Raw genomic sequence first — 25253 nt, 5'->3', positions numbered from 1 at the left:
TCTTATCGATCTGGATAGGAAAAACAGATGGCTATGTGCAAAGTAGCTAAGCAACATAATGAAAGGACATAATGCTTCTTCAAGTTTTATCAAGTAATTCCAAGGTCTATATTACCAAATGCACTTAAATATTGAAATAAAGAGAGTGATAGAGAGAGAGAGAGAGAGGGGTTATTCAGATGCTAAGGAGGGAAGAAAACAATGCAAGTAAACACAAGCACTTTCTCTTAAAGGAAACTTGAATATTTTTCAAGTCAAAGTTATTTCTGTACAATCATGGAATATATTATTTTGCCACATGAATTTGCTCTCTAAAGTAAAGCATATTTTATAAATTTTTAAAAGTAACTAACCGTCTCTTGCATTTTATAATAGAGTGTATGGAGTACTTGGGTCCCATTGTGAAACAATGCCTCAAAACCTACCAAATATGTCAATTTTTCAAGAAAAATATGTTACCAAGCAAAATGATGTGATATTCAGCAATCTTAAAAGGTTCCAGCTGTGTGCTTCACTTCGCTGCTTATCTTTCCCTGTGGCATGGGTGTGGATTCACCTTGGAAAAAGTCATCACCAAGCATTAATATTAACATTGAACGTTGATGCTCAGATGTGAATTGCTGTCTGTGTTCGTAGACAACTAGAGAATAATAACTGGAAAAAGTAACACTTATAATTGCTTATATTCTTTCAGGAATGCAATATAGGCAGGACAAATCCCTGAGCAAAGCACCAGTTCATCTCCGGGCGAACACACACACATACACACTAGGGTCAATTTAGCAATGTCACCTTATCGAAGTTTAATCAGGCTGAAGTTTAGCACGTTTAGTGCAGGTGTTTTAACAGTGGCGGAGGAGTAGCACAGAGTTGTCATTCTAACCTCACAGCGTCAAGTCAACATGGAGTTTACATGTTCTTCCCATGTATTTACAGATTAATTGGTATCAGTGAGTGTCAGTGAGTTTAATCACTCAATACCAATGTCCTTAATTCTTTTATTAACACATCCCAAGCAAGAGTGACTAATAATGCTTTGAAAATGCGATAGTTGGTTTATGGTATTTCAATCTGCTCTGCTACACACACTATATTTTTCATTTTCTGATTATATTGTGACATACAAGTGGCTTTGCTGTTTTAAAAAGTTATGTCTTTTATTAAAAACACAATATTTAATACATTTATTGTTGTTGGTACAAAATACAATGAAACTACTATGTGCTCTTTTCAGTACTCTGCCAACTGGCATTAATCTTATTCTGCAGGCTATCTAAAATAACAATGCAGAAAAGTAGGACCCATTTAGGAAAAAATAATCACATAATTTGAGTGCACAACTGTCTGTTATTACAGGCCATGGCAGGACATAATTGCTGAAGGAACAGAATTGCAGAAGCAAAAGTAGCACAATAAGCAGAATATACAATAGCTTGGCAAAGGGGATGTTGTCAAAACTCTGCCCATGACACCTGCTGCAAGCAGAGAAGTGACCAAGAAATGTATCCCTACCTTCAGAAAACAGTACTGAGAATCTCTGATATTTTTTTTTTTTTGTTGTCACAAAGTGTCTCGAAAATGCAGAAGGCATATTTTTTTAAAGTTACTGTTTTTTAAGTAGACATAATTAGTAAATTTTAAGGCTTTTTTCCCAATGGGACCCTGGTACCCATACACTCCATTATAAAATGCAAGAGCAGATTACCTATTTTTTAAGATGTATAAAATATGCTTCACTTTACAACACAATTTCACGTGGGAAATTATATATGATTATTTTGAGGAAGCAACTTCAACTTGAAAAATAGCAAACTAATCCTTCAATAATAATTTTATTCACTCACAACAGCAGCTCAGTTAAACAGCACCTCATCAGCCTGTGAATTTACTAAAGTTCAAAATAAATAAAGACTAACAATAAATCCTAATTTGCAAACAGCCTAAATCAATACAATTTTAAAACATAGTGTAGTTCAACAGAAAAATGGATTAGGCTTTATATTTAGGGCAGAGCAACTTAGATTTATTGGAGGAAAATGTTCTATAAACCTCATTGTGTTCCTATTACTTCTTCATGTGAGAAAAGTCATTTTCTCTCAAATAAAAGACAGCTACAAATATTAAGTAAATCAGAATTTATTTTGACAGAAACATTAACCCGAGCATCAAGATTAGAATGTAACATGCAAGGTTGATAGTCATTCATTGCCAGCCAGAAACAGGGGTCACTAGTTCACTAGCTGAAAGGATTTTCATCACAGAAAATGCTGAACATAATCCAGACCCATACACTTATTGAATAACTATCTATTCATTCATTATTAAATGCACTTAATCCAGTTGAGGGTCATAGGAGCTAAAGCAACTATTATATTTTAACAAAATGAAATAACGCACATGAAAATAATGCAAAAAAAAACAACAAATGAATAATTGCTGTATGGATTAATAAGTAATACATCTAAAACTACAGTAACTTTTTTTCAAGCAAAGTATTATCTTTACTGTATTAAAAAAGTGGTTTGTCATCATTATGCACCGTACGGGTTAAGAATTCTTTTCCTAACACACAGCTGTTTTTGATGGATTCGTCATCTTTTGTAAGCTTTATTTGCGCCTCTTTTCGGAACTCTAATGATGCATAACTGTACTGAGAAGTTTGCATCTACTCTGTGTCACCTCTCATTTTAACTCTGTGAACTTGCTAAGGAAAACACCTTGAAATGCAACTGGTTCCTCATGTGTTTACATTTCATCTCAATTTTGGTCCAGATTTTCTCTGTTTCCAGAGTGTGAGTTACAATCAATGTTATTAAATCCCAAATAGAAAGTTGGTTGTGCAAACAGAAGGACTATGAGAAATAATTTGTGCCTTCTGGAAAAGCAAGTAAGTTATTTAATTATACATGGGTCTTCTTTGATACACCAAATGCTTACAATGGGCTTGTTATAGTTATAGCTCTATAATACTAATGAAATCGTTTGTGGTAGTTATTATCCAAGTACAGAAAACAGTAGAAACATATTGTATAGATAGCACTTGAGGCAAAGTGTGTATTAAAAAATAATAACTTTTATTTGCTAAGAGCCTTATGTAAATAGATTGGCCATTCAGAAAAGATAGGGGATTTGGCCAGCGTTTGTTATCATAGTTTATTATTTAGTTGTTTCTAACTAATGGTGAACCATATAAAAAACTGCAGCTGGGTAGTGAGACTGAGGTATTGTTTTTTTATTCTGAGACAGTGTCATTTATGTACTGTAGTTTGGTCAATGAAGAGAGAACTAAAAGGAAGATTGTTGAATCTGTTAAACAGGAAGGCCTTTAGCAGAGATTCAACTACACTCATTGTTGATACATATTTAACTGATCTGTGTTATGGACTGACTTGGTGAGCTGCTCGAGGAGTTTGAGAGACTTTATAATCTATTTCAAACATTAAAATTAAACTTATAAAAAGGCTGTCCTGGCACAGCACAAAAAAAAAAAAAAAAAACTGTTGTCAAAGCTTGCTAAAGCTTGCACAAGTATTGTGATGATCACAACAATTTACTGGGGAAAAATAAAATCAGTCTATTTCATTTTAATTCATGCTCTGTTGTAAAACTAAGCAAAGATGAACTTCTTCCCTGGGGTCAGATTTCTAAAAGTTTCTTACACATGAATAGATTTAGCCTTGGAACCATATATTGAGTTATTCCCGCCATTAGAAAGACAGACTGAAATTGGGTTATATCTGTTCATATTCTCTTCCATTGGATGTCTCAAATGATGGTGACAGCACCTAGATGCATCAGGTGGGAGGTTCCTCTACCGCCCAATGAAGGTCTGCCACATCCTTATTTCATGCACTGTGCTACATAACGTGGCACAGCATAATAATCTCCTTCTCACTGACCTTGTTGATATGGAGCCAGATGACCCCGTTCTCTACCCAGCTACTGACAACTGTATATACTCCAAGGCACATATAAAGTGTCTGACCTGATTCTGCTCAGCTCCCTCATTTGCCACATCTACATGCTTTGGCATAATGCCACATAATAAGGCATCTCCAATTATAGATGACTTTTGCAGATCAAAATCAGAAAGCATAGATGTGCTTTTTCTAGTCCTGTTGTACTCACATTCTGCAGGTCAAAAGCGATCTGCATCTTCGCCTCCACTTAGTAGTTGTTCTTTATTATTATCATTAATTATTTCAGGCATGGTGTGGCTGGTAGAGTTCACGATACCAGTAACATGTTGCCATTCAACATATTTGCACTTGTTGGTAAAACCCGTACCTAGGCCACCATATAAAATTTCTTTGTGTGCCTCTACTTTATAGACAAGAAATTCTATCTCTCACTTTTCAAAGATTTTGCTTTTTACCTCTTCATTCTTTCTCCATTTTCTCATCTTACAGGTAAATCTGTTCATTACATATGCCCAAGGTTGATTATCATAGTCTGTAGATGGTTATTTCAGGGTATTAACCAGTTGGGGTTTGAGGCACATTCATTAGCGCACACTTGCAAGATGAATGTGATTTATAAATGGTAAACTGCAAAAAAATTTTCGAATGAAATGTTTTATAAATTTGATTTTTAATGTACACATTTTCCTGGTCTTTGGCAAACAGATACTTTCAAGCTTGAATCCACGCAAAATTTTATAACTGAGATCCCTGGTGATTAATATTTACAGCAGTAATGAGATTGTTCTTAACTCACTCAAAATATAGGACGAATCTAGAAACAATGTTAAGAAAAATACCTCTGCCTGCTACTGCATTACATGATAATTGTGCATTTTAGCCATCCCTCAGCTGTGCAGCATTTAAGTTCTGGAAGACACTAGGCATCTTAATCTTCAAAGATCTTTATACTGATAATATGTTTACACCTTTTGATCAGCTTTGTTCTAAACATGGAATCCCTTCAACATAACTATTTTTCTATTTCTAAGTTAGGAACTTTGTAAAAAAAAAGCATTTTCCTAACTTCTCTAATCCACTTCCAATAATCATACTCAGAATATTTTAACTAGCAAGGAGATAAATATTGACAACATTTCCAGACTCTCAAATATTGTCATAGAGCTCACCCCTAGTTCACCTTTACCAATTCTGGGAAACAGACCTCTCTATTAATATCTCAAGCAAGTAGTGGAATCTGATAATTCCCAACATTCATTCTTCTTCATTGTGTGAAAAATATGCTGTAATCCGGCTGAAAATCATCAACTGCACACACCTTTTCAAATTAAAACTTTCTAAAATGTACTGGGGATTATTAGACTCTAAATTGTGAACGATGCTAGGTACTGTCCAAAATTAAGGCCCTTTTAGGAAAAAGAGTTTCTCATATATATCTATAATTTACAATCATCACAAATCCTATTACAGCAGCCTTTGGAGTTATTGCACACTTTTTTGGTATTACATGTGTTTATGTAGTTTATTGCTGTTTTTGAGTTGTTAACTTTTTTATCTTTTCTACTATGTTAATAATTATGTTTTGTCACTTTAAATGTAATTACATTCCATGTTCTATATGGGTGGAGCCCCAAGAGGCGGGGCCACCCTGATATCCCCCATCCTGAGCTCTCCGTCAGGCTTTGTAGGTTAAAATTGAAGGGGAGCTTAGACAGTGTGCACTGAAGTTGCAAAGGAGTTTTAGGAAGTATTGTTTCCTTTTTGGAATTTCTTGACTGTTTCTGCTTTGTTTCTTAAGTTCTTCTTTGGATTAGTGTATTTGAACTTGTTCCCTGGGGATTTTCTTCTAAGCATATCCTTTTGACTCCATTTTGTTATTTGAACATTTTTATTTCATTTTTCTATTGCTGAATAACTATTTTTGATTTATAAGGATATTTTGGTTCTTTACTTTCCACGCCAAAGGTTTCTGTTACCTTTTGAGGCATTTTGAACTTTGGAGAAACAAACTGTACCCTACGGTCTCTCAGCAGAGCAGGTGCTATCAAGTGCTCTTATAAAACAAAAATAAGAGCAGTTGTATGAACTACATTCTCCTTTAAAACAACCTCTTTTCCTTAGCCTTCATATGTATATATTTATCTATTTAATACCCAAGAGTATTTGTCTAATTTTAATAAATAGTATGTAACATAACATACTGAAAAGAATTGTGGGCATTACAATGTGTGCAAGTATAGTTCAGGAAAAATTTTAAATGATTCCAAAATAAATTTCTTTCTAAGAAGCATGTTCAGAGTACAACTTTATTTTATACAGTATGGTGCTTTTCATAGTAAATACTATTACAAAGCATTTACAAAAAACAAACATCAGAGACAACATAAACAGAACAGAAAATAATACCTCACAGCATAAATAGGACTGTCCTTAATGTAGGAATCTTAATTTAACTCTCAATATTGAATTTTAATGTGAAAATCATGGATTATTCAATTTATTGAGATCATGCAAAACGCGCAGATTAATATCAGTAGGTACATTTGCAAATGTTTGTAGCAAGCACCGCAGCCATGCTGACTGTAGGAAAATAATAATCAAAAAAATGTTTTCTATTTTTCGAAGTCAGTAGCATCTGTGGATTTTTGTGTTTTTAACACTTATTAACCTACAAGGGTTAAATATCATGCACAAGGCTGGGAATTAAATCTTGGATGCACACTTGTGACAGACAGGGCTCTCTGCAGCTGTCCCTTTTTCAAACATGGGCTCTAGAGAACTCAATTATTTCTGCCATACTAAAGTTTAGGAAGTTTGCTTTTTATCATTTTGCAGAACAAAATAAGGATATCTAGCTTCAGCTGCAGAAATCCCTGATTGTTTTTACCTGGTTACCTTTGAGTACAAACCATGCTTTTTTGACACTAAAGTCTAAGTCTACTGGAAAAAGCAATGCAAAACAGAGGAAAGAAATGATGCAGCAGCAGCAATAAAATGGAGGAGTGTTATAGTGACTCAAGTACTTGTATATATACCTCCGTCGTTCTATTCACCATCATCTACGATAGCACAATTGGCAGTGAAGAGAAAAGAAAATGAACTGTTAGTGTACACAAGGTGACAATGAGAGCTCAAAGCTAGAAGATGACCACATGACAGAAGAGTTATGACAAATAGAAAATGTTCTACTAATCTCACCTCATTGTGGTTAGGTTAAAATGGAATTACACACAGTTTAGACAAGATTAAGAAAACTGGTAAGCTGTAAATATTAAAATCGAATTAAGTCTTTTTCAGTAATTGTTCTAGATGTTAAAAAAAATAAAATGTATGTAACTTGTCCTAGAGCTGTGCAGCTTTTGCCATAAAATCATTGCTTAGATCAAGAGCTAAAATGAATTGATCAGTCTGTGTTCCTTTCATCATCCATTTGACTCTACCAGTTCTTTTTCATAAAATGTTTAATAACTGAATCTAGTCATTTACTTATCATTTACATATTTCTTTTAAATACATTATCTGCAAAGATTATTGTCAGAAAGTATACAGTATACCCAACTAAATATTTTCAGATTTGCCTAATTCAAAATATGACAGAGAACAGTGGGAACAACAGAGCAAACAGTAGCTGAGTTGAGCTGAGTACTTGAGTTAAGCACATTACATTTTTAATATCAGTGGTACAGGTGTAGCAGATGTCATTTCTTACACATAGACTCACATGATAACTTGGGTCCCACTTTCCCTGCTGTATGTAACCTGATTTTGCATTGGGACACTTGACTGCAAGGGCATTGACATCGCTGTCGCACCACAAGCTGCTAAATAGTAACTGTGTTGTTGTCGTCTAAATAATGCTATTTTATAAAAGCAGCTAAAATATCATGTTTTGCTTGTTTTTACCTATTTCAATCTAAGACAGTGCACCAAAAACACAGAGAAGACATTAGTAGCTCTGGTGCTTGCAATTCATACTGTTTTCGTGTGACAAGTTTCCCATGACCTCAGTTTAACAGCAGGCATTAAAATCAATATAACATTATCAAAAAGGCGAAATTCCAATCATTTGCCAGGTACCCAAACTGACCCACACACCCTTAGGACAATTTTAAACTAGAGCCAAGCTGACTAGGCAAATTATAAACCACAAAAACTAGCAGCAAATATCAGTTAGAAAGCACCTTATCATTTAATTGAACCTGGAGATGAATACCCAAAAAAGAAATTCAATGTCTGTGCATTTTTCCATTACAGTTTCTTTTTTACAATTATCAGATGAAACAAACTACAAAAATGCATTTTCCTAATTAATAGAGTGTTGATATATTTTATATTAGTTGTATACCAGAAACATGGGCCATAACTAATTAAATAGAGAAATTTAAATTACAAAAAAGGTAACACATTATACTACAGGTGCTCTCTCATGGTCTTTCCAATATCAGAGGATCCCCACAGTTTTTAACAGTGCACTATCACCATGCATTTAAGTAGAAACTGGATAAGCAGCTGCACTAACCTTAGACTCCACATCTGCATTGTGATCATTCTGCAGCAGCAGGGCCGCAGCCTTGGTGTCATCTTTGCGAGCTGCAATGTGAAGGGCAGGAAGCCGGACTTTGCCTTTCGTGTCATTTTCTAGCAGAAGAGAGACAACTTGGTCATGTCCCTGTTGCAGGGCAACTGCCAGTGGTGTGAAACCATCCTATGGGGTAGAAGAGCACATAAGCAGGTAAAATAACATTCATTTTGTCAGTAAATAATTATACCAAATAAGCAGCATGACCTCTAAATTAAAAGTACATTTTACAAAATTAGAATTTATCAGAAGAATATCATACTATGTGGGATGCACTATTAAAAGATACACACATGACAACTTCCAAAATAAATAATTTTGCCTGGATTACCCATGAGGTAATATCTAGGAATCTTTTGCTCAATTTATGGTCTAATTGGTACCATTTTTATTATTGGAACCAATGAATATATGTAAAATGTATTAAGTATCTTTCAAATGTTCAGTCTATACTTGCTTAGTCGCAGTGATCCAGAATATCATAGAAAGTACCATTTGCAAAAAAGATGTCCAATTTTATTTTGTCAGGGAAAACAGGTTCTGAAAAGATTTGACTAAGTATGCAGCCTGACTTAATAATATACTGTATTTATTCAAAGACATACTGTATACTGTATGCCTTCTTTAAACCCAGTTTAACTTCTTCATTTCTGTGCTACAGTGGTGTGCAGAAAGGCATATATGAAGGAACAAATTATTGGATCTCAAGGAGGATGGGTCGCAGCATAAGAATACTATTCCATACTGTTGGTTCCACTTCTATCAGCTAAGCATGGGATACAGAAGGATCAAAACAGAATGACAGAAGATTGGAAAAATGTCACCTGCTTTGTGACCTGTCAATATTTGAGTCAGAATTTGGTATGACTAGCATGAATCCATGGTACATTCATCCCACTGTCAACACTATGCCAACTGATGGTGGTTTTGTAATATTATGCTTAATGTTTTCTTGACACTCATTTACAATACTAACTGAGAAGTATCTGAATGTTAAGGTTTACCTAAGACTTGTTTCTGACCATGTACATCACTTTATGTCCTTAATCTACTCACTTTCACATGGATACTTGTAGCAAAATCTGGTATGCCAAAAAGCATGTTTCAGCCTAAGCGGATTCTGCAATGATGGCATTGGTTTTTTAAAGTTTTACTCTAGTAGCCTTCACAATCCCCAGTTTGGTGGAGCACCTTTAAGATGGGGTGGAAAAAAGAGACTGCAGCATGAATGTGTTGACAAGATTCCTGCAGGAAATGCGTGATGCTATCAGATGTATAGACCAAAATCCCTTAGGAATGTTTTCAACACATTTTAGTCATTTTGTTTTAAGGAATTCACGTTTTTCAGGAAGCAAACTGTATTGCTACAAGATAGGTGTACATAATAAAATAGCTACTGAGTATATACTGTATATACAGGTATGTGTGTGTGTGTGTGTGTGTGCATGTGTGATGTTTACTTTGATTAATATACTGTGTACAGTAATTTTAATGTACATTTCAGAAACTTTGACATTCTTACGTTACGATGCAGCAACCCTATAAAGGCAGTGTTTCATGACAAAATTTAATGAGATTTGAATCTGTTATTTAATTTCCTTGTTCTTACACATGCCTAAATAAAATATCCATATCATGAAGACTAAATATGCATCAATAGTGTAATAAAAAAATAAAGGAATTCTAGAGTAACATATTATTAATATGTAATATGTCTGTAACTGCCACAAAGTCTAAATGTAAAAAAAAACTGCATTAACTGATGTCACAAACAGATATGGTATAACTAACACCTTGCATTCTTTCCATCATCAGTTCTTAAATTAGCTGATTCCATCGTAACAAGGTAATTTAAATTGAGCCTGGAATTTAATAACTGCCCATTCATAATTGGTTATCACCCACCCATTCATCTATATCTCAGACCACTGCCACTATTTCAAGAGCACACACAACCAGAGCTACTGAATGAACACTTAATAGAATATTCACAGTCATTTGATTGAATAAATCTAGAGTTACTACTTAGCTCACCGTGTATACCTTTGTATTGCAGAAACAAATCAATGTAATCAAAGGAAATATGTGAACATAGGACTAATACAGTATGTAGAGTTCACACCTCCTTTCGAATGAAACATTTTATCCTAAAGGCAGAAGAACCACGGTGAAACAGTCCCACTCCAAATATATATATTTTTAATGTATAACTTTGCTGAATTTGTTTTGTTCATTAGATGGTCAAGTTGATATTGATAGAAGAAGGAATGCTAGTCCATTACCACACACAGTCTTGCACATAAAACTTTTCTAAAACATATGCCTTTCTTTAAAATGAGTATTTTAAAAAAAAGAAACAGTATAGAAAAGGTGGGTGCTCTATTCAGACTCTCCGTAACATGACAATCTTAGTCTATTATGACTTGCAATACTCACCTCCGTTGCAATACTTTGGCTGGCACCATTATCCAGGAGAAACTTTACAACTTCAAGATGGTTTTCCTGTGCTGCCATGTATAGAGGTGTAAAGCCATTCTGTGAAAAAATCAACATAAAGGAAACTTAAAATCAGTAAATCTGTACTAAGAGATTATTAAGATGTTGAGGTCTAACTATAACTCTTTAAAACTTCTTTATCTCTGGTACTTTGACTGCTCTATCTAATTTAAATCTTTGTGCTTTAGACACTGTTTTTTAAAAATGACACACAATATAGTCAAAGATATGACTGAACACAAGATGTTTCTCTAGAAACAAACCTATCAAACTTAATGCATAACCTTCTTCCCAAGCCCAGTTGAGAGTGTGGCATTAACGCCCAGGAGGACCGGAGGAGGGTTTGTGCCTCCTCCAGACCACGAGGGGGCGTCCGCCCTGGTTATGTTGGGGGCCTCGGGTAAAGGGCTTGGAAGCCCAGCCCTGTAGGGATCCGTGGCCACCGCCAGGCGGCGCCCCGGTGCCTGAATATCCCTGGAGCCCAGCACTTCCGCCACACCAGGAAGTGCTGGGGGGAAGACGACTGGGACACCGGGCGGCTTCGGGTGCGCACCGGCACTTCCGCCACACTGGGGCGTGTCTACGGAGGAGTGCCGGGAAGCAGCTGGAGCCCATCCGGGTTCCTATTTAAGGGGCCGCCTCCCTTTAGTCGATAGCGGAAGTCGGGTGGAAGAGAGACGGAGCTGGCGAAAGGATTGGAGGCGGCCAGGATAAAGGCACAAGGACTGTGGGGCCTGGACGTCTGGGGGAATGGTGCAAGAGGCACTGGGAAGTGCACGGATTTTGTAGATATTGTCAATAAAGGTTGTTTGTGGGTGATATGAACGTGTCTGCCTGTCTGTGTCTGGGTCAACTTCCACAAGTGATTAGTATAAAAAGGCTCAAATTAATGTGATTCCTCTTATATTTTAAAATAGTAGCAAAGGTTTGGCATATTTAAAAAAAATAACATGAATGAACACATGCCAAATTCCAAAATATTCTTTAATTGTTTCTCAGAGAGTATATTATTTTCTCCAGTTTAAGATAATACTGTATATGACACACTACAGGGTACATTAATACTTTTAATTGCTTAATGCTACCTCATCTGGTCATATTGCTGCTAGAGGATTTGGAGTTGGTTTCAGATCCAAAAGGTTGAGAGCACACACTGATACAGTGCATTGCCGCATCCACCACACAACAAACCAACTCCGGATCCAGATTAGGACCAGAGTGCAGCCATGCAATGGGTGATACCTCAGCACCACACTAATTCAGATGGAGGGGAAAAGTGTGAGGTTTTTTTATGGTGGCTGGAGTGCGAATTCTGCCACCAACCCCCAAGTTTTTCCCTGCAGGTTGGAGGGCCTACATGCAGGGATGGATGCAGATTAACGTCATACCCAGGACGGAGCAATTGCAGGTTAAGTGCCTTGCTCAAGGGCCCAACAGATCAGAGACCCTTTTGGCATTTTTGGCACCTTCCAATTGCCAGTGCAGATCCCTAGCCTCAGAGCCACCACTCCACCCATATCCCATATCACCCATATTTTAGATCCAAGGCTATCTGATATATAGACCAAAACACTGCTCAAAAAATTAAGGGCACATTTAAATCACATATCGGAACTTAATAAATGAAATATTTAAGTAGAAAATCTTTTTATTACAATTACAAAGTTTATAACTGATCACAACCTATCAGACTCCTGGAGGTTTTTAAACCCAAACTCAAGAACATATTCTTTCTACTCACCAGTACATCATTGCTACTCAAGGATTGATTATTTCTTTATAGACAATAACTTCTTGCCTATGATTAAATCTTGAAAATACGATGCTATTGTTATTTCTGACCACGCACCGATGATCTTGGAGCTAAAGGTACTGAGCCCCATACACTCACCCCGCAGATGGCATCTCAACCTGCTTCTATTAGCAGACGAGAACTGTACAGAATTTATATCCAAACAAATCAAATTCTTTCTAGAGACAAATACATCCTCAGAGATCTCTGCAGGAATACTCTGGGAAACTCTTAAGGCCTTCTTAAGAGGACAGATTATCTCATATCTTTCCCACAGAAATAAATTAGAAACCAAGAAAGTAGCTGAGATAAAAAGTGAAATTACTAGAATAGATGAAGAACATGCCAGACTACCAAGCAGACTCTACATAGGAAAAGGCAGGCTCTACATTCAGAATTAAACCTCTTGACAACTAAAGAAACTGAACAACTAATTTACAAATCCAGACATCATTACTATGAACATGGAGAAAGCTAATAAGCTTTTAGCTCAACAAATTCACAAGCAAGAAGTGCAACGCAATCTCAGTAATCACCAACGAACGGAGATAAAATCGAACACAAAAATATAATGCACACTTTCAGAGACTACTATAAATCCCTATATACTACTGAGTTTAAAGAAGACAATACACAATCTAATGCATTTCTGGATACATTACAGATACCACAAATAGACACTTTTAGTGTGGAGGAACTGATAAACCTCTGCATTATCAGAATTACTAGATGCTATAAAGTCACTCCAAGGTGGAAAGCAGCAGGCCCTGATGGCTACCCTGCAGAATTTTACAAGAAATTCTCCTCTCAGCTAGCTCCCTCCTATTAGCAACATTTACAGAAGCCAGAGATAACCAATCTCTTCCTCAAACCTTTTGCCAAGCACTAATCACTTTTCCAAAACAAAATAAGGACTTATTACAATGTGCATCATACAGACCAATTTCACTTCTGAATAACGAGTTAAAATACTCTCTAAAATCATAGCTAGAAGGATGGAGAAAGTGCTCCCTCGGTAATATCACAAGACCAAACTGGATTTATTAGGGGCCGACACTTATCTTCAAATCTTGACACCTGTTTAATGTAATATACTCACCAACTAAATCAAACACCCCAGAAATATTATTATCATTGGATGCAGAAAAAGCATTGACATGATTGAATGGAAATACTTTTTACTACATTGGAGAAGTTTGGGTTTGGCCCGAACATTTGTGCATGGATTAAATTACTGTATACTAACCCAGAAGCTTCAGTTTGCATCAACAACATTTGTTCTGACTACTTTAAACTAGAATGTGGCACTAACAAGGATGCCCTTGTCACGCTACTGTTTGCAATTGCCATTGAACCACTGGCAATACATTGTCGAAATACTGATCAGATAAAGGGGATTAGCAGAGAAGGACTGGAACAGAAAATCTCATTATATGCAGATGATATGGTACTGTATATATCAGACCCAGAAAATTCTGTGCCTGCAGTCTTAGCAGCACTCTCTGGTCTCAGAATTAATCTGAATAGAAGTGTACTCTTTCCAGTGAATTCTCAAGCATATAATATTAGATTAGATACCCTACCTTTTATCATTGCAGAACAGTTTAAATACCTAGGGTAAACATCACAAGTAAACATAAAGCTCTTTATCAACAAAATTTCACCATCTGCATGGAAAAAATTAAACAAGACTTGCATAGATGGTCAACCCTTCATCTCACACTAGCTGGAAGAATTAACACTGTTAAGATGAATATTCTTCCTAAGCTCCTTTTTATTTCAAAACATCCAATATACATTAATAAATCATTCTTTAAGCAATTAGATTCAACAATAACCTCATTTATTTGGAATTCAAAACATCCACGCATCAAAGAGCGACCCTACAAAGACAAAAGGCAGAAGGCGGCATGGCTCTACCTAACTTCCAGTTTTATTACTGGGCAGCAAATATACAGTCGATAAGAACCTGGACACAAATAGAAGAACATACACAGGCTGGACCGCAATAGAAGTAAAATCCTGCAGTACTTCTTTGTATTCCTTGCTCTGTGCTCCAATAAACACACGTTATCGGCAATATACTAATAACCCAATTGTGCTCCACTCACTTAGAATCTGGAACCAATGTAGAAAGCATTTTAAGACGGAGAAGCTTCATCTGTGGCACCCTGCAAGAGAACCACCTCTTTCAACCTTCACAAACATATGCAGTTTTTAATATCTGGAAAAAATTTGGAATTAACTTGCTTAGAGATCTTTATATAGACAACGTCTTTGCATCCTATGAACAATTACATTCCAAATTTAACATTCCAGCTACACATTTCTTTCACTATCTTCAAATCAGGAACTTTGTTAAACAGAACCTTCCAGATTTTCCTCATCTTGCACCTCATCCATGCTGGAAAAATATTGCTCAATCTCAAGGACTTAGACTCCATCTCTACAATATATAAAATCATTTTACAATCCCTCTCTTTCAAAGATCCAAGAGGACACTGGGAAAAAGATCTCTCAATTAATATATCAGAAAAGGAGTGGAAAGTAGCAATGCAGATAATTCACTCAAGCTCCATATGCAAAGCATACAATTATACAACTCAAAATTATATATCAAGCCCATCTGTCTGGTTTAAAATGTGTCAAAAATGTTTCCAGGGCATGATCCAACCTGCAAACGCTGCAACCAAGTCCCAGCTTCACTGGGTCACATGTTCTGGGCCTGCACCAAATTAGCATTATTCTGGACAACATTTTTAATTACCTTCAGACCGCCTTGGTCTCACAATCCCTCCTAACCCATTAACAGCTGTGTTTGGGGTTCTTCCAGATGGGTTGAAAGTGGAGAAAGACAAATTGTGATTGCATTCACTACACTTTGGCACACAGACTTATTCTGATAAACTGGAAGAACCCAAACTCTCCTCTTTTAAGTCAGTGGGAAACCGATGTGTTATACTATTTGAAATTGGAAAAATCAAATACTCAGTTAGAGGATCTGTACAGACTTTTTCAAAACATGGCAGGATCTAATCAGTAATATTTTAAAATAAGCTCATAAAGCACAGAGAATTTATTAATTTAGGTATGTTTACAAGCCTTAAATTTCATGCCGTTTGCCTTGCTCTCTCTCTCAGGGGTGGGGATCAATTTGTCCTTAACTCAATTTTTCCTTTTTGTAAAAACTTGACTGATTTGTATGGATTGCAATAAAAGTAATAAAAATATAATAATAATAAAAAAAAAGAAAATCTTTACTGAGTAATACTGTGTATTTCATTAGGAACCAAATGATGTAACAGCAGTTGAAGGAATCCAAATCACTATCCCATTGAAATCACAGGCTGATCCAGCATGTGTGAATTTCATTATGACAACTCATAATGTGACTTAGTAGCATGTATGGCCCCTAAGTACCTGTATGCATTCCTGACAATGTCTGGGCATGCTCCTGATGAGATGGTGGATGGTGTCCTGGGGGATTTATTCCCAGACCTGGACCAGGGCATCAATGAGCTCCAGGAGAGACTGTGTTATATTTGGTGATGTTGGATGCACGGATACATCACATCCCAGAGGTTCTTAATTGAATTTTGGTCTGGGGAATGTGCAGACCAGTCATTGTCATCAATATCTTTGTCATCCAGGAACTGCATAAACACTGTGACCACATGAAGCAGGGCACTGTCCTGCACCAGGAGGAACCCGGGGCCCACTGCTCCAGTAAAAGGTCTGACAATGGCTCTGAGGATTTTATCCCAGTACCTAATCCACAGTCAGGATATCATTGCCTAATATGTGGAGGTCTGACCCACTGGCAAACCAGTCATGCTGGATGATGTTGTAGGTTGCATAACGTTCACCACAGAGTCTCCAGACTCTTTCACGTCTGTCACATGTGCTCAGTGTGAACCTGCTCTGATCTGTGAAGAGAACATGGAGTCAATGGTAAAACTGCCAATTGTGATATTCTCTGGTGAATGCTGCATGGTGATTGGCTGTGAACACAGGTTCCACCAGAGAATGTAAGGCCATCATGCCATCCTCATGGAGTCTGTTTCTGATAGTATGGTCAGAAACATGCACACCAGTAGCTAGATGGAGGTCATTTCGTAGGGCTCTGGCAGTGCAAAAACTGTATTTGAAAAGATCTTTATGTATTTTTAAACTGCTCTGTCTCAATCAGTGAAAACTAGTTAAGTTTATTCTGATATACACAAGAGTTGCCAAGACTTAAATTCTTAAGTAGAACTGGATTCCTTTTTTGCTTTCACCACTTTAAGTGGCACTTCTCTGTTTCCTTTTCTGTTATTTTTTCTAAAGCCACCAACTGAGCATTTACTACATTCTTCTTTATGTTCACATACTGAATAAATGTATTTCGGAGGATGGCTTCCTAATCACTCCAAAGTACCAGACAACAAGGGTTCAGAGTTAACTGTCTAGTAAACATGACTAGTTCCCAAAGGAAAATAGTGGAAAACAAAAGCAAAACAAAACACCAAAACAAAGGTCATATGGCTAATTGAATTTTAAGCCATGATTTGCTGGCTAGAAAGTATATTTCATTTGGAAGCATCAGCACTGAAGTGTCAGATAACTTTTGAATAAAAAGCAGTTTGTTAACAATGTATTAGTGCTATATCGATATACATTTTAAAATGACCTTAATAAAGTCCAAATAAACATCTTCTCATGAAAAGCTAAAAGTAACTTTTAACAAAACATATAGTTAAAGATCAATTCTAAAGTACAGCCATTAAGCATTTTTATACAGTATATTGCATCATTGCAAATAAACACTTAATTGATGGTGTTACAGTTTTTCATTCTCCAAACACAAACTATCCATCATATTTGAAAACCATGCTATTTGGCTCATTGCTTAACTTAATCATTTGCAGCTAATCCATGCTGCACATTTCACTGTGATATCAGGAACTTGTAGGGTGTTGCTCTTCAGTGAATATTCACGTTAAACATACTTTGCAAGTCTACTTCTTTGAGAACTTGTTATCACCAATCATACAAAAAGCTTTGCAGCTCAATATGTATTTGAGGCAACTATAATTCTTGGTTTTAATCATTGGGTTGTTGCTATATATTGCCATATATTAATATCAGCAGAAAACAATTCAAATTTACATTTAAGCAGTGTTAAATACATCATTAAAATAACATTTTAATATCTAAAGATTTCAGCACTTTTAGAAGAATTAATGACACTGGTGGATGAGTTGAGGGAAGACTGATTCATCTACTTCTGTGAGCAACAAAAAAGTGTATAGAAGACAGTGAATTTCTCAAAAATTCCACTGAATAAAGTAATGATTAAATACACAGGGCATCGAGTAAAATATTACCTAGGGACGGTCCAATAACTACTTGTTGGTACTCTTATCAGTCCACTCCTGTTGCCTAGCTGTTCATACTCAACATTGACTCTCTCTCATGTTTTTTATGAGTACTTAACAAGTACTGGACCTAATAGAAACTTTAAACAGGATACTGGGTGTGCAAAACTGTAAGGTGGCTGGAAATAAATGTTAAGTGGTTGGACTCTTCTTCTCACAGAAAAGATGAGAAGAATATATAGTAATGAAAAAACCTAGTGGATAATTAAAGCCATCCTCTCTTGCTAAATGAATCTTGAGGTCTGTTAATATTTGACACTAATGATGTTTCATATAAAGTTTTCAGTGTGTATATAAGCACAGGTAATTATAGTTTCTGTATTACACCTTGCGTGAAGAAGGGGCCTGATCTGCCTCAAAAGCTTGAATACTGTAATCTACTCAGACAGCCAATAAAAGGTGATTTTTGCTTCACTGCTCATTGTACCATTAGTAATAGATAATGATAACAAGGAGGAAATACTTAAAGAAAATCACAATCCAATCTCTAGTGCATTCACTTTTTTCATGTGTAAAGCATGTAAACATTCTTAGTGTCTCATTTAATACATTAGAGCTCACTTAGCAAAACCGTCTTCACTCATTAAAAAAATCCTTTTTGTCAGTGTAAATATAACAATTTTCGATGGTAGTTTGAGCCGACAAAGTAGGTTAATATGTCAGAACAATTTCTCTTGGATTAATTTTCTTTTTGTTGGCTCACAGATTCCTGTTTTTCTAAAGGGTTGTGTTTCCAAGTACATACATGGATGTCTGAACAGACCTGTCAATCACAGGCTTAGGGTGACCAAAATTTAGGGGGATCTCGCATGAAAATTAAATCAAATGAGTCTTGGAAGCTGATCTTTTCAGACCTTCTATTAACTTTAAATAATGCTTGACATCCACTTCAAAGGTGCTGAAAGATGTAGTATTCTTGGACCATTTTTATTAATCAATATGAACTTTACCCAAAATAATTAATACATTTAAAATAAATAAATATTCTTTTTTGAATATTTATTCCTACACAATATAGTTAATCTCAAAATACTTAAACATAAAATGCAAAAAGTGCTTAAAAACAACATGTTGCAAATCAGTCTACAATAATTTTGAAAAGATACAACTAACACAGAGATACAGTACAGACACCCCTTCAACGGTACAAAAACAACACAAATCATCTTGCTTATGTTTAATCTGATACCTTTTTAGTCTTATTTGTAATACAATATCTGTCAGGTATTGTCCAAACTAATTTCCAATTTATATTATTAAATGTTGCAGTCCAAAAACAAATACAAGGAAGGATGAAATGAGAATTTCGACACCATCCAAAACCTTATGATCTGCAGATCTACAGAATTGCTCAGGTACACCTCACCACTGGCTGCAGACCTGGATGTTTTGAGTGCAGCATGTGAGCATAAGCAGCAGCAGCACTATACATGGCACATAAATAAAATTCAAGAGATGCACTATTTATTCAGGGAGGACAGACTCCGCTCACACAAACTAGTGACAGTGATTTTTGTGATAGTGCATGCTGTAAAAAGTGCTGTATGGAATAAAATCTTATTGATTGTCTGTTACCAAACAGTTACATTGGGCGATCTGTACACAAAAAAAAAATAAAGAATGGACACCCATTTCATAAACAGTCCTAAGATGTGACTATTATTTACTACTATTGCTATGATTTATTTGTGACACCATTTTATTTTTTATGGGCATCCCTTTGTTGTTTTTCTTTGCCATGCTTGATGGTTGCCAGTCATGTGACCTGTGTCATATGACATCATCACTTCATCACTATAAAACATAGCAGTGTGCTGTTTTTAGCCTCCAACTATTTAGATTTCTAAACTAATATTTGCTGGTATGATCTATGTTTTGAGCTACGGATATTTTACCTTTTTCAGTTTCCTTTGGCTTACAAATTTTTGCCTCACATTTAATTTAATTTGCATGTAACTTTTGACCTAGGATATTATACTCTACTAATATGTTCGACTATTCTTTTGGCTCTTCTTCAATACTATGTCTTCAGGGCCAACTGTCTTTTTTAGGACAATATTGTCTAATTTCACTTTATGCAGAATACCCCCATGTGTCTCTGTTAAAAGCAGTCTGTTGCAATCACACAACATTCAAACATACAACCTCACTCTGTAAAAGTTTTACAAGTTTTTTAAGCTACCTGATAAAAAAATGTTAATAAAACTTGTTTCTTCTCCGCAATTTTATGGTTTTAATTAGTGAAGCTAATCACTTACTGCTTTGATTAGATTAATATACTGTATACTGCATTTCAGCTCTTCTATTGGTTGTGCAGGATACTGTTTAATTTAGCAGATTGGTAAACAGTAATGGGCAGTAAGAAACTTCCTGCATTTAATAAATTACAAAGCTGAAATTAACTTCTTGCAACAAGACCCAAGGACTGTCCATGCATATGATAATGTATTCTTCATCTTTATAAAGATAGTACTGTGTACTTTTAAGTTTATTCTGTGAAATGAGTATCTCTCTTCATTACATCCCCACTATTTTATTTATGTATATGGATTTTAGAGAACAATTAATTGACCATTGAAATCAATTATTTAGAATATGAGCTTTAAATGTACAAAATTGGAAGACACAAAATTAGACTTATGTTTAAGGCTGAATAAAAGCATATTAATCTGTTGTAATCCAAACTAAACCTTACCCTGTATCCACATTGAATGCTGCACATGCTGTCCCTACAATGTGTTAGTTGGAGTACTTGTGGTTTTGGTGATTGATGGTTTTGGTTCTGATAACCTTGCATGTGCCAGTGTAATTTCAGACTACACACCTTTTCTTTTTTATCATTAACCTACAAATATGCTTCTCTTTTTTGTTTTAGTTTTATTTTAATAGCAAAGTTTCTGTAACTTTTAAACCAACTAAATATGAAAAGCAAGACCAAATTGTGATTATGTTTCAGTTCCATTTTTGAGCTTTGACTTGAGCCATAACTATAGTTTTAATATTTGGCTTGGCTTTGTTTTAGACATTAGCTACTTTTAAGTGCTTGTTTTTGTTTTTGACAAAAAATGTTTTTACTTTATTTATGATGTCATCATTTTCTCACTTTTCAGCTGTCTCATTGCACAAATTCTTGGCAGTTTACAACATTCTCTGAATGCTGCTGCTGTAGTGTTGACGTCTATGATCAGACGTTTCATTTATAATGGCTCCCCGGTTAAATATCTAGTTGGTTTCAAATTATGAAAGTAGTTGCTCCAACAATTACATCTATCTGTGCCGGTTACACCCTTTACAGAATTGAGATCTTTCAATGTGCTTATTCTTAATGTTCCAAAAATCCATTGCTTAGTATAGCTCTTGTAAACTCATTTTCATCTTAATGTCCCTTAGGTTCTAAAATTCTGTTACTTGCTTTGTTTTTGACATTCAAGTCCAGTCTAAACACCCATCTGCTCCATCTGCCTTTTTTATTCCTAACACCTCATTTATGAGTCTAACATGCTACACTGAAACCCATGCAGTCTACGTTGCAGATTTATATTGTAACTGAATTTGATTTTAAAACCCCTCTGTCAATGCTGCAATTTCTGTGTTTATTTATACTGGCTGTGCTGATTATATTATGCTTAACAGTTTGTATATCCATGTATGTAAATGCTGTTATTAGTGCTAAATATAATATTGATTGAGAGATTGCATGAACGAATTTGATTGCACATGTAATAATTGCTAATGGATATGAACACTTTGAAGCTGCTAGAATTAAGCAAAGCTGATGAGGGGTTGAGGCAATCAATATCTGGATATCTTGTGTTATTGCTTCTGTTCCCAGCTGCTTGCAATTCCATTGTACTAATGTTACTTATAACAAAGCTAATAATAACAATGTTCAAATAAACACAGGTTAACTTATACACAAGCACTGCATATTACGTGCAAGATTTCCTAGAATTGCCCCAACCTTAATTATTAATGCTGACCACGTAACAATGCAGCTAAGTGAAACAGCAAAGACCTGATCTTATAGATGAAGGGTGAGAAAGTGTTTTTTTCTGCTGTGTATTTTGGTACATGACATTGTGAGTCACACTTCCAGTTGCACATGATTAAATTTCATAGGCGGCACAGAGCGTCTAGTCATCTCTGCAAGATCAAAGCAAGATTTCAGCCAATGCAAAGCCAGGGCAAGATGAATACATTACATTTTTTTTACGTCTTTCATCAGAAAGATTTATTTATTTAGTTTAAACATTCATAGTTCATATCTGCATTGATTTTATCCTTGCTATGGAAATTGTGTACACTTTTCCAACAGTGGAGCAAATGTTCTAATCACTTTCTGTTTGTTTTTAGAAATATTTAATTCTACATAGCCATGTATAGCTAGTGAATATGCCAAATATTACTCAAAATATATCCAGTGCTTCCTTGTTATCCACCTTTCCCTGGGTACTAAACGTGCATCTATCAGTTAACTTACCCTGTCTAAGGCAAAGAAGGCAGGGTGCTTTGAGATGCACAAAGGAAAGTGGAGTGGGTGTGGTGGTGTCGCCTGATTTAAATGGACTTCATCATACTCTGGTTATGAAGGAGATAGAGAGAGGGCCTATTGGATTTACTGTGCTTCTTCTCTTCTTGAATGTTATTAATATATGTGATGTATTCTAGGACCAAATACAAAATGGACTCTAAAAGCTTGTGTCTCTCAAAACATTAAAAAAAATCTCTCCATAAAATACATTTATTTAAAACCATTACTCATGTGGGTAAAAAGAACTGAAGAGTATACAAAATGATATGTCCCAAACTTTTAAGGCAAATATCAACATATAGACACCACACAATATACACCTTGTAGACCTATTTTATGTGTTGCAATGCAAATATGCAGTATGTACACAAAACGCAAAAATCTCTGTTTGACTAGAAGGATATTGACCACCAGAGGCCACCATACTGTATATACAGGCAACGTTCACAGTGCAAACCTAAACCAGAAATACGGTTCAATACAGAGAACATAAACAAAGATTTGGAACTGAGAAAATGACCCTGATATCTCTAGGTTGCAAGTCAAGACTAGGAATACCTTACTCTAAACAAGCCCTAAAAATAGGGAATTCATGATATCAGGGGACTTAGTTATTAGAAACACAGACACACAAGTCTACAAGAAAGACAGAGAGAGATATACTGAATGTTTCATTCCTGATACTGAGGTAGAAAGTATCACCGAGTAAATGGATAAGCTCTTGACAGATCCAAAGTGGGCCGAGAAATCATTGTCAAATGACACAGGCACAGTAAGAAGAGTCTGCCACTTCTACTCTTAGCTATGTTATGAAATGATTTTAGTGATCCTTTGACAGACATTTTTACCAATTTCAAAATTTTGGAAATCAGAACTACTGTGCACCTGCCATCTTAAACATGGAGTTATGGCTTTAACTTCCTGTTGTCACTTAGGGGCAAAGGAGCACAGTTGCCAACAGCAGCATGGCTGAAGCTGTTAAAAAAAGTAAAATCTGCAGTAGTCACTATGAACAAAATGACATCAAAAATAAATAAAATTTACAGATAAAACTGATAACAAGTGTAGAAAGGGCCACATAATTATCAAAGGAGTACAAAAATTATATTCATAATATCTAAAATCCCTGAATCATAACACTTAGGAGGAGAACTGGAACATTGCTTTCTCTGAATTTCTGTTGTGCTATGCGCTAGTTCTGGTAAGAGGGAGGAACAGTTCAGATCGTGATATAGAAAAGGGCAAAACTCAATTGGAGACTGAGGTACCTTTTGGAGAAGATGGGATCTGTACCACTGAGAAGCTTTTCATTTGAACATATTGATTGAAATGTATACACAAGCTAGTCAAGAACTATTTAAAGCAAGCATTTTTGTGGGGGCCCAGGATGAATTTTATACATTTCTTCCTGTCAGTGAACTCCTACGTCTAAATCTGGGAAAGAAGTTAAATGCTAAAATTTAACAGAGGCTAGAGGTACTGACAAAAAGGTAAATAGGAAATGAAAGGAAACACTCTTGCGTCATACGAGGACATGGAAAAGTGGTAAAATTAACTATCTGAACAGATCTTTACTTTAAGGGCAGCACCAGAAAGGAAGCAGGTGTTTTGTTTGACTAGTCTTTTTGATCTCCCTCTATTCGTCATGTGTCTTTTTAAGAAAAAAAAAACATACATTTTGGCTACTTTTAAATTACTTCTGGCACTTATTCCTTATTCTACATCCCAAGACTTATTAGTTTCAGTCATGTTCCTGGAACTGTCCTTATGGAGTCTACATGCTCTCCCAATAGCAGTGTGAGCTTTCTTTGGATATTCTAATTTTGACTTGCAAATCAAAAGTTTTTGAACACAGGGAATTTCTTAGTAAAATGCACTCACTACACAATCCACACAAAACAAATAAATGGTAATTAATCAAGGAGAAATAATAAACAAGTGATAAACTCAGTAGTGTTAAGGTCAGGTGATTGTTCATGTCATCTCTTTCAACTTTCTCTTGTCTTGCTTTTTCTTCAAATAGTTCTGACAGAGTTTGGATAAATTGCATGCTGCTGGAAAATACTGTGATAGCTCTTTTGGTTCAGGATTCTAGACAGTCAGGGCAGGCCACCAAATTTAGAGCTAGCAAAACACCAGTAAATCATGTTACTTCCTTCATGGTTAACTGGTATAGTTGGTCTTCTGTACTGGACATCTGATTTTGTTGTTGATCTACGTCTGCCAGCACATTTTCAACCAGAATTCTTTCCAGTTTCTAGATCTATTTTGATTGTGTACACTGTAGTGATCAGAGACTCTTTAAGATTTTTTTTCAGTTTCAGTTTTTTCACTTTAAATAATAAATCTTGTCTTTTCTCAAACATTACCTGACATTTGCCTCTCGGCAACCCACTCATGATCCACTACCATTATTATAAACAATAGCAACTAGTTACCCAAAATCGGGTTGTGACCCAGTGGTTGAGAAACACTAATCTAGGCACTTTCCAATTAGAGTAAAATTATTTATGATAAA

At 35.7% G+C, this 25253-nt stretch overlaps 1 protein-coding gene across 10 annotated transcripts in view; it reads right to left on the bottom strand.

Annotated features, from left to right (window-relative positions):
• Positions 1 to 25253, bottom strand: part of ank3b (ankyrin 3b) — a 633883-nt gene that overhangs the window by 160886 nt on the left and 447744 nt on the right. For 6 of the 10 annotated variants that reach the window (XM_039771398.1, XM_039771378.1, XM_039771390.1 and 3 more), the window contains 3 exons: positions 10936 to 11034; positions 8440 to 8625; positions 6956 to 6979 (listed from right to left, as the gene is read on the bottom strand). In XM_039771398.1, coding sequence (XP_039627332.1) covers positions 6956 to 6979; positions 8440 to 8625; positions 10936 to 11034 — 309 coding nt within the window. The remainder of the gene's footprint in view (positions 1 to 6955; positions 6980 to 8439; positions 8626 to 10935; positions 11035 to 25253) is intronic. The other 4 variants (XM_039771428.1, XM_039771439.1, XM_039771403.1 and 1 more) reach the window with 1 other exon arrangement.

The sequence above is a fragment of the Polypterus senegalus genome, chromosome 1 (genome assembly GCF_016835505.1).
Source record: "Polypterus senegalus isolate Bchr_013 chromosome 1, ASM1683550v1, whole genome shotgun sequence".
Classification (NCBI taxonomy): domain Eukaryota; kingdom Metazoa; phylum Chordata; class Cladistia; order Polypteriformes; family Polypteridae; genus Polypterus; species Polypterus senegalus.
This window is presented reverse-complemented; position numbering and strand designations above follow the sequence as displayed.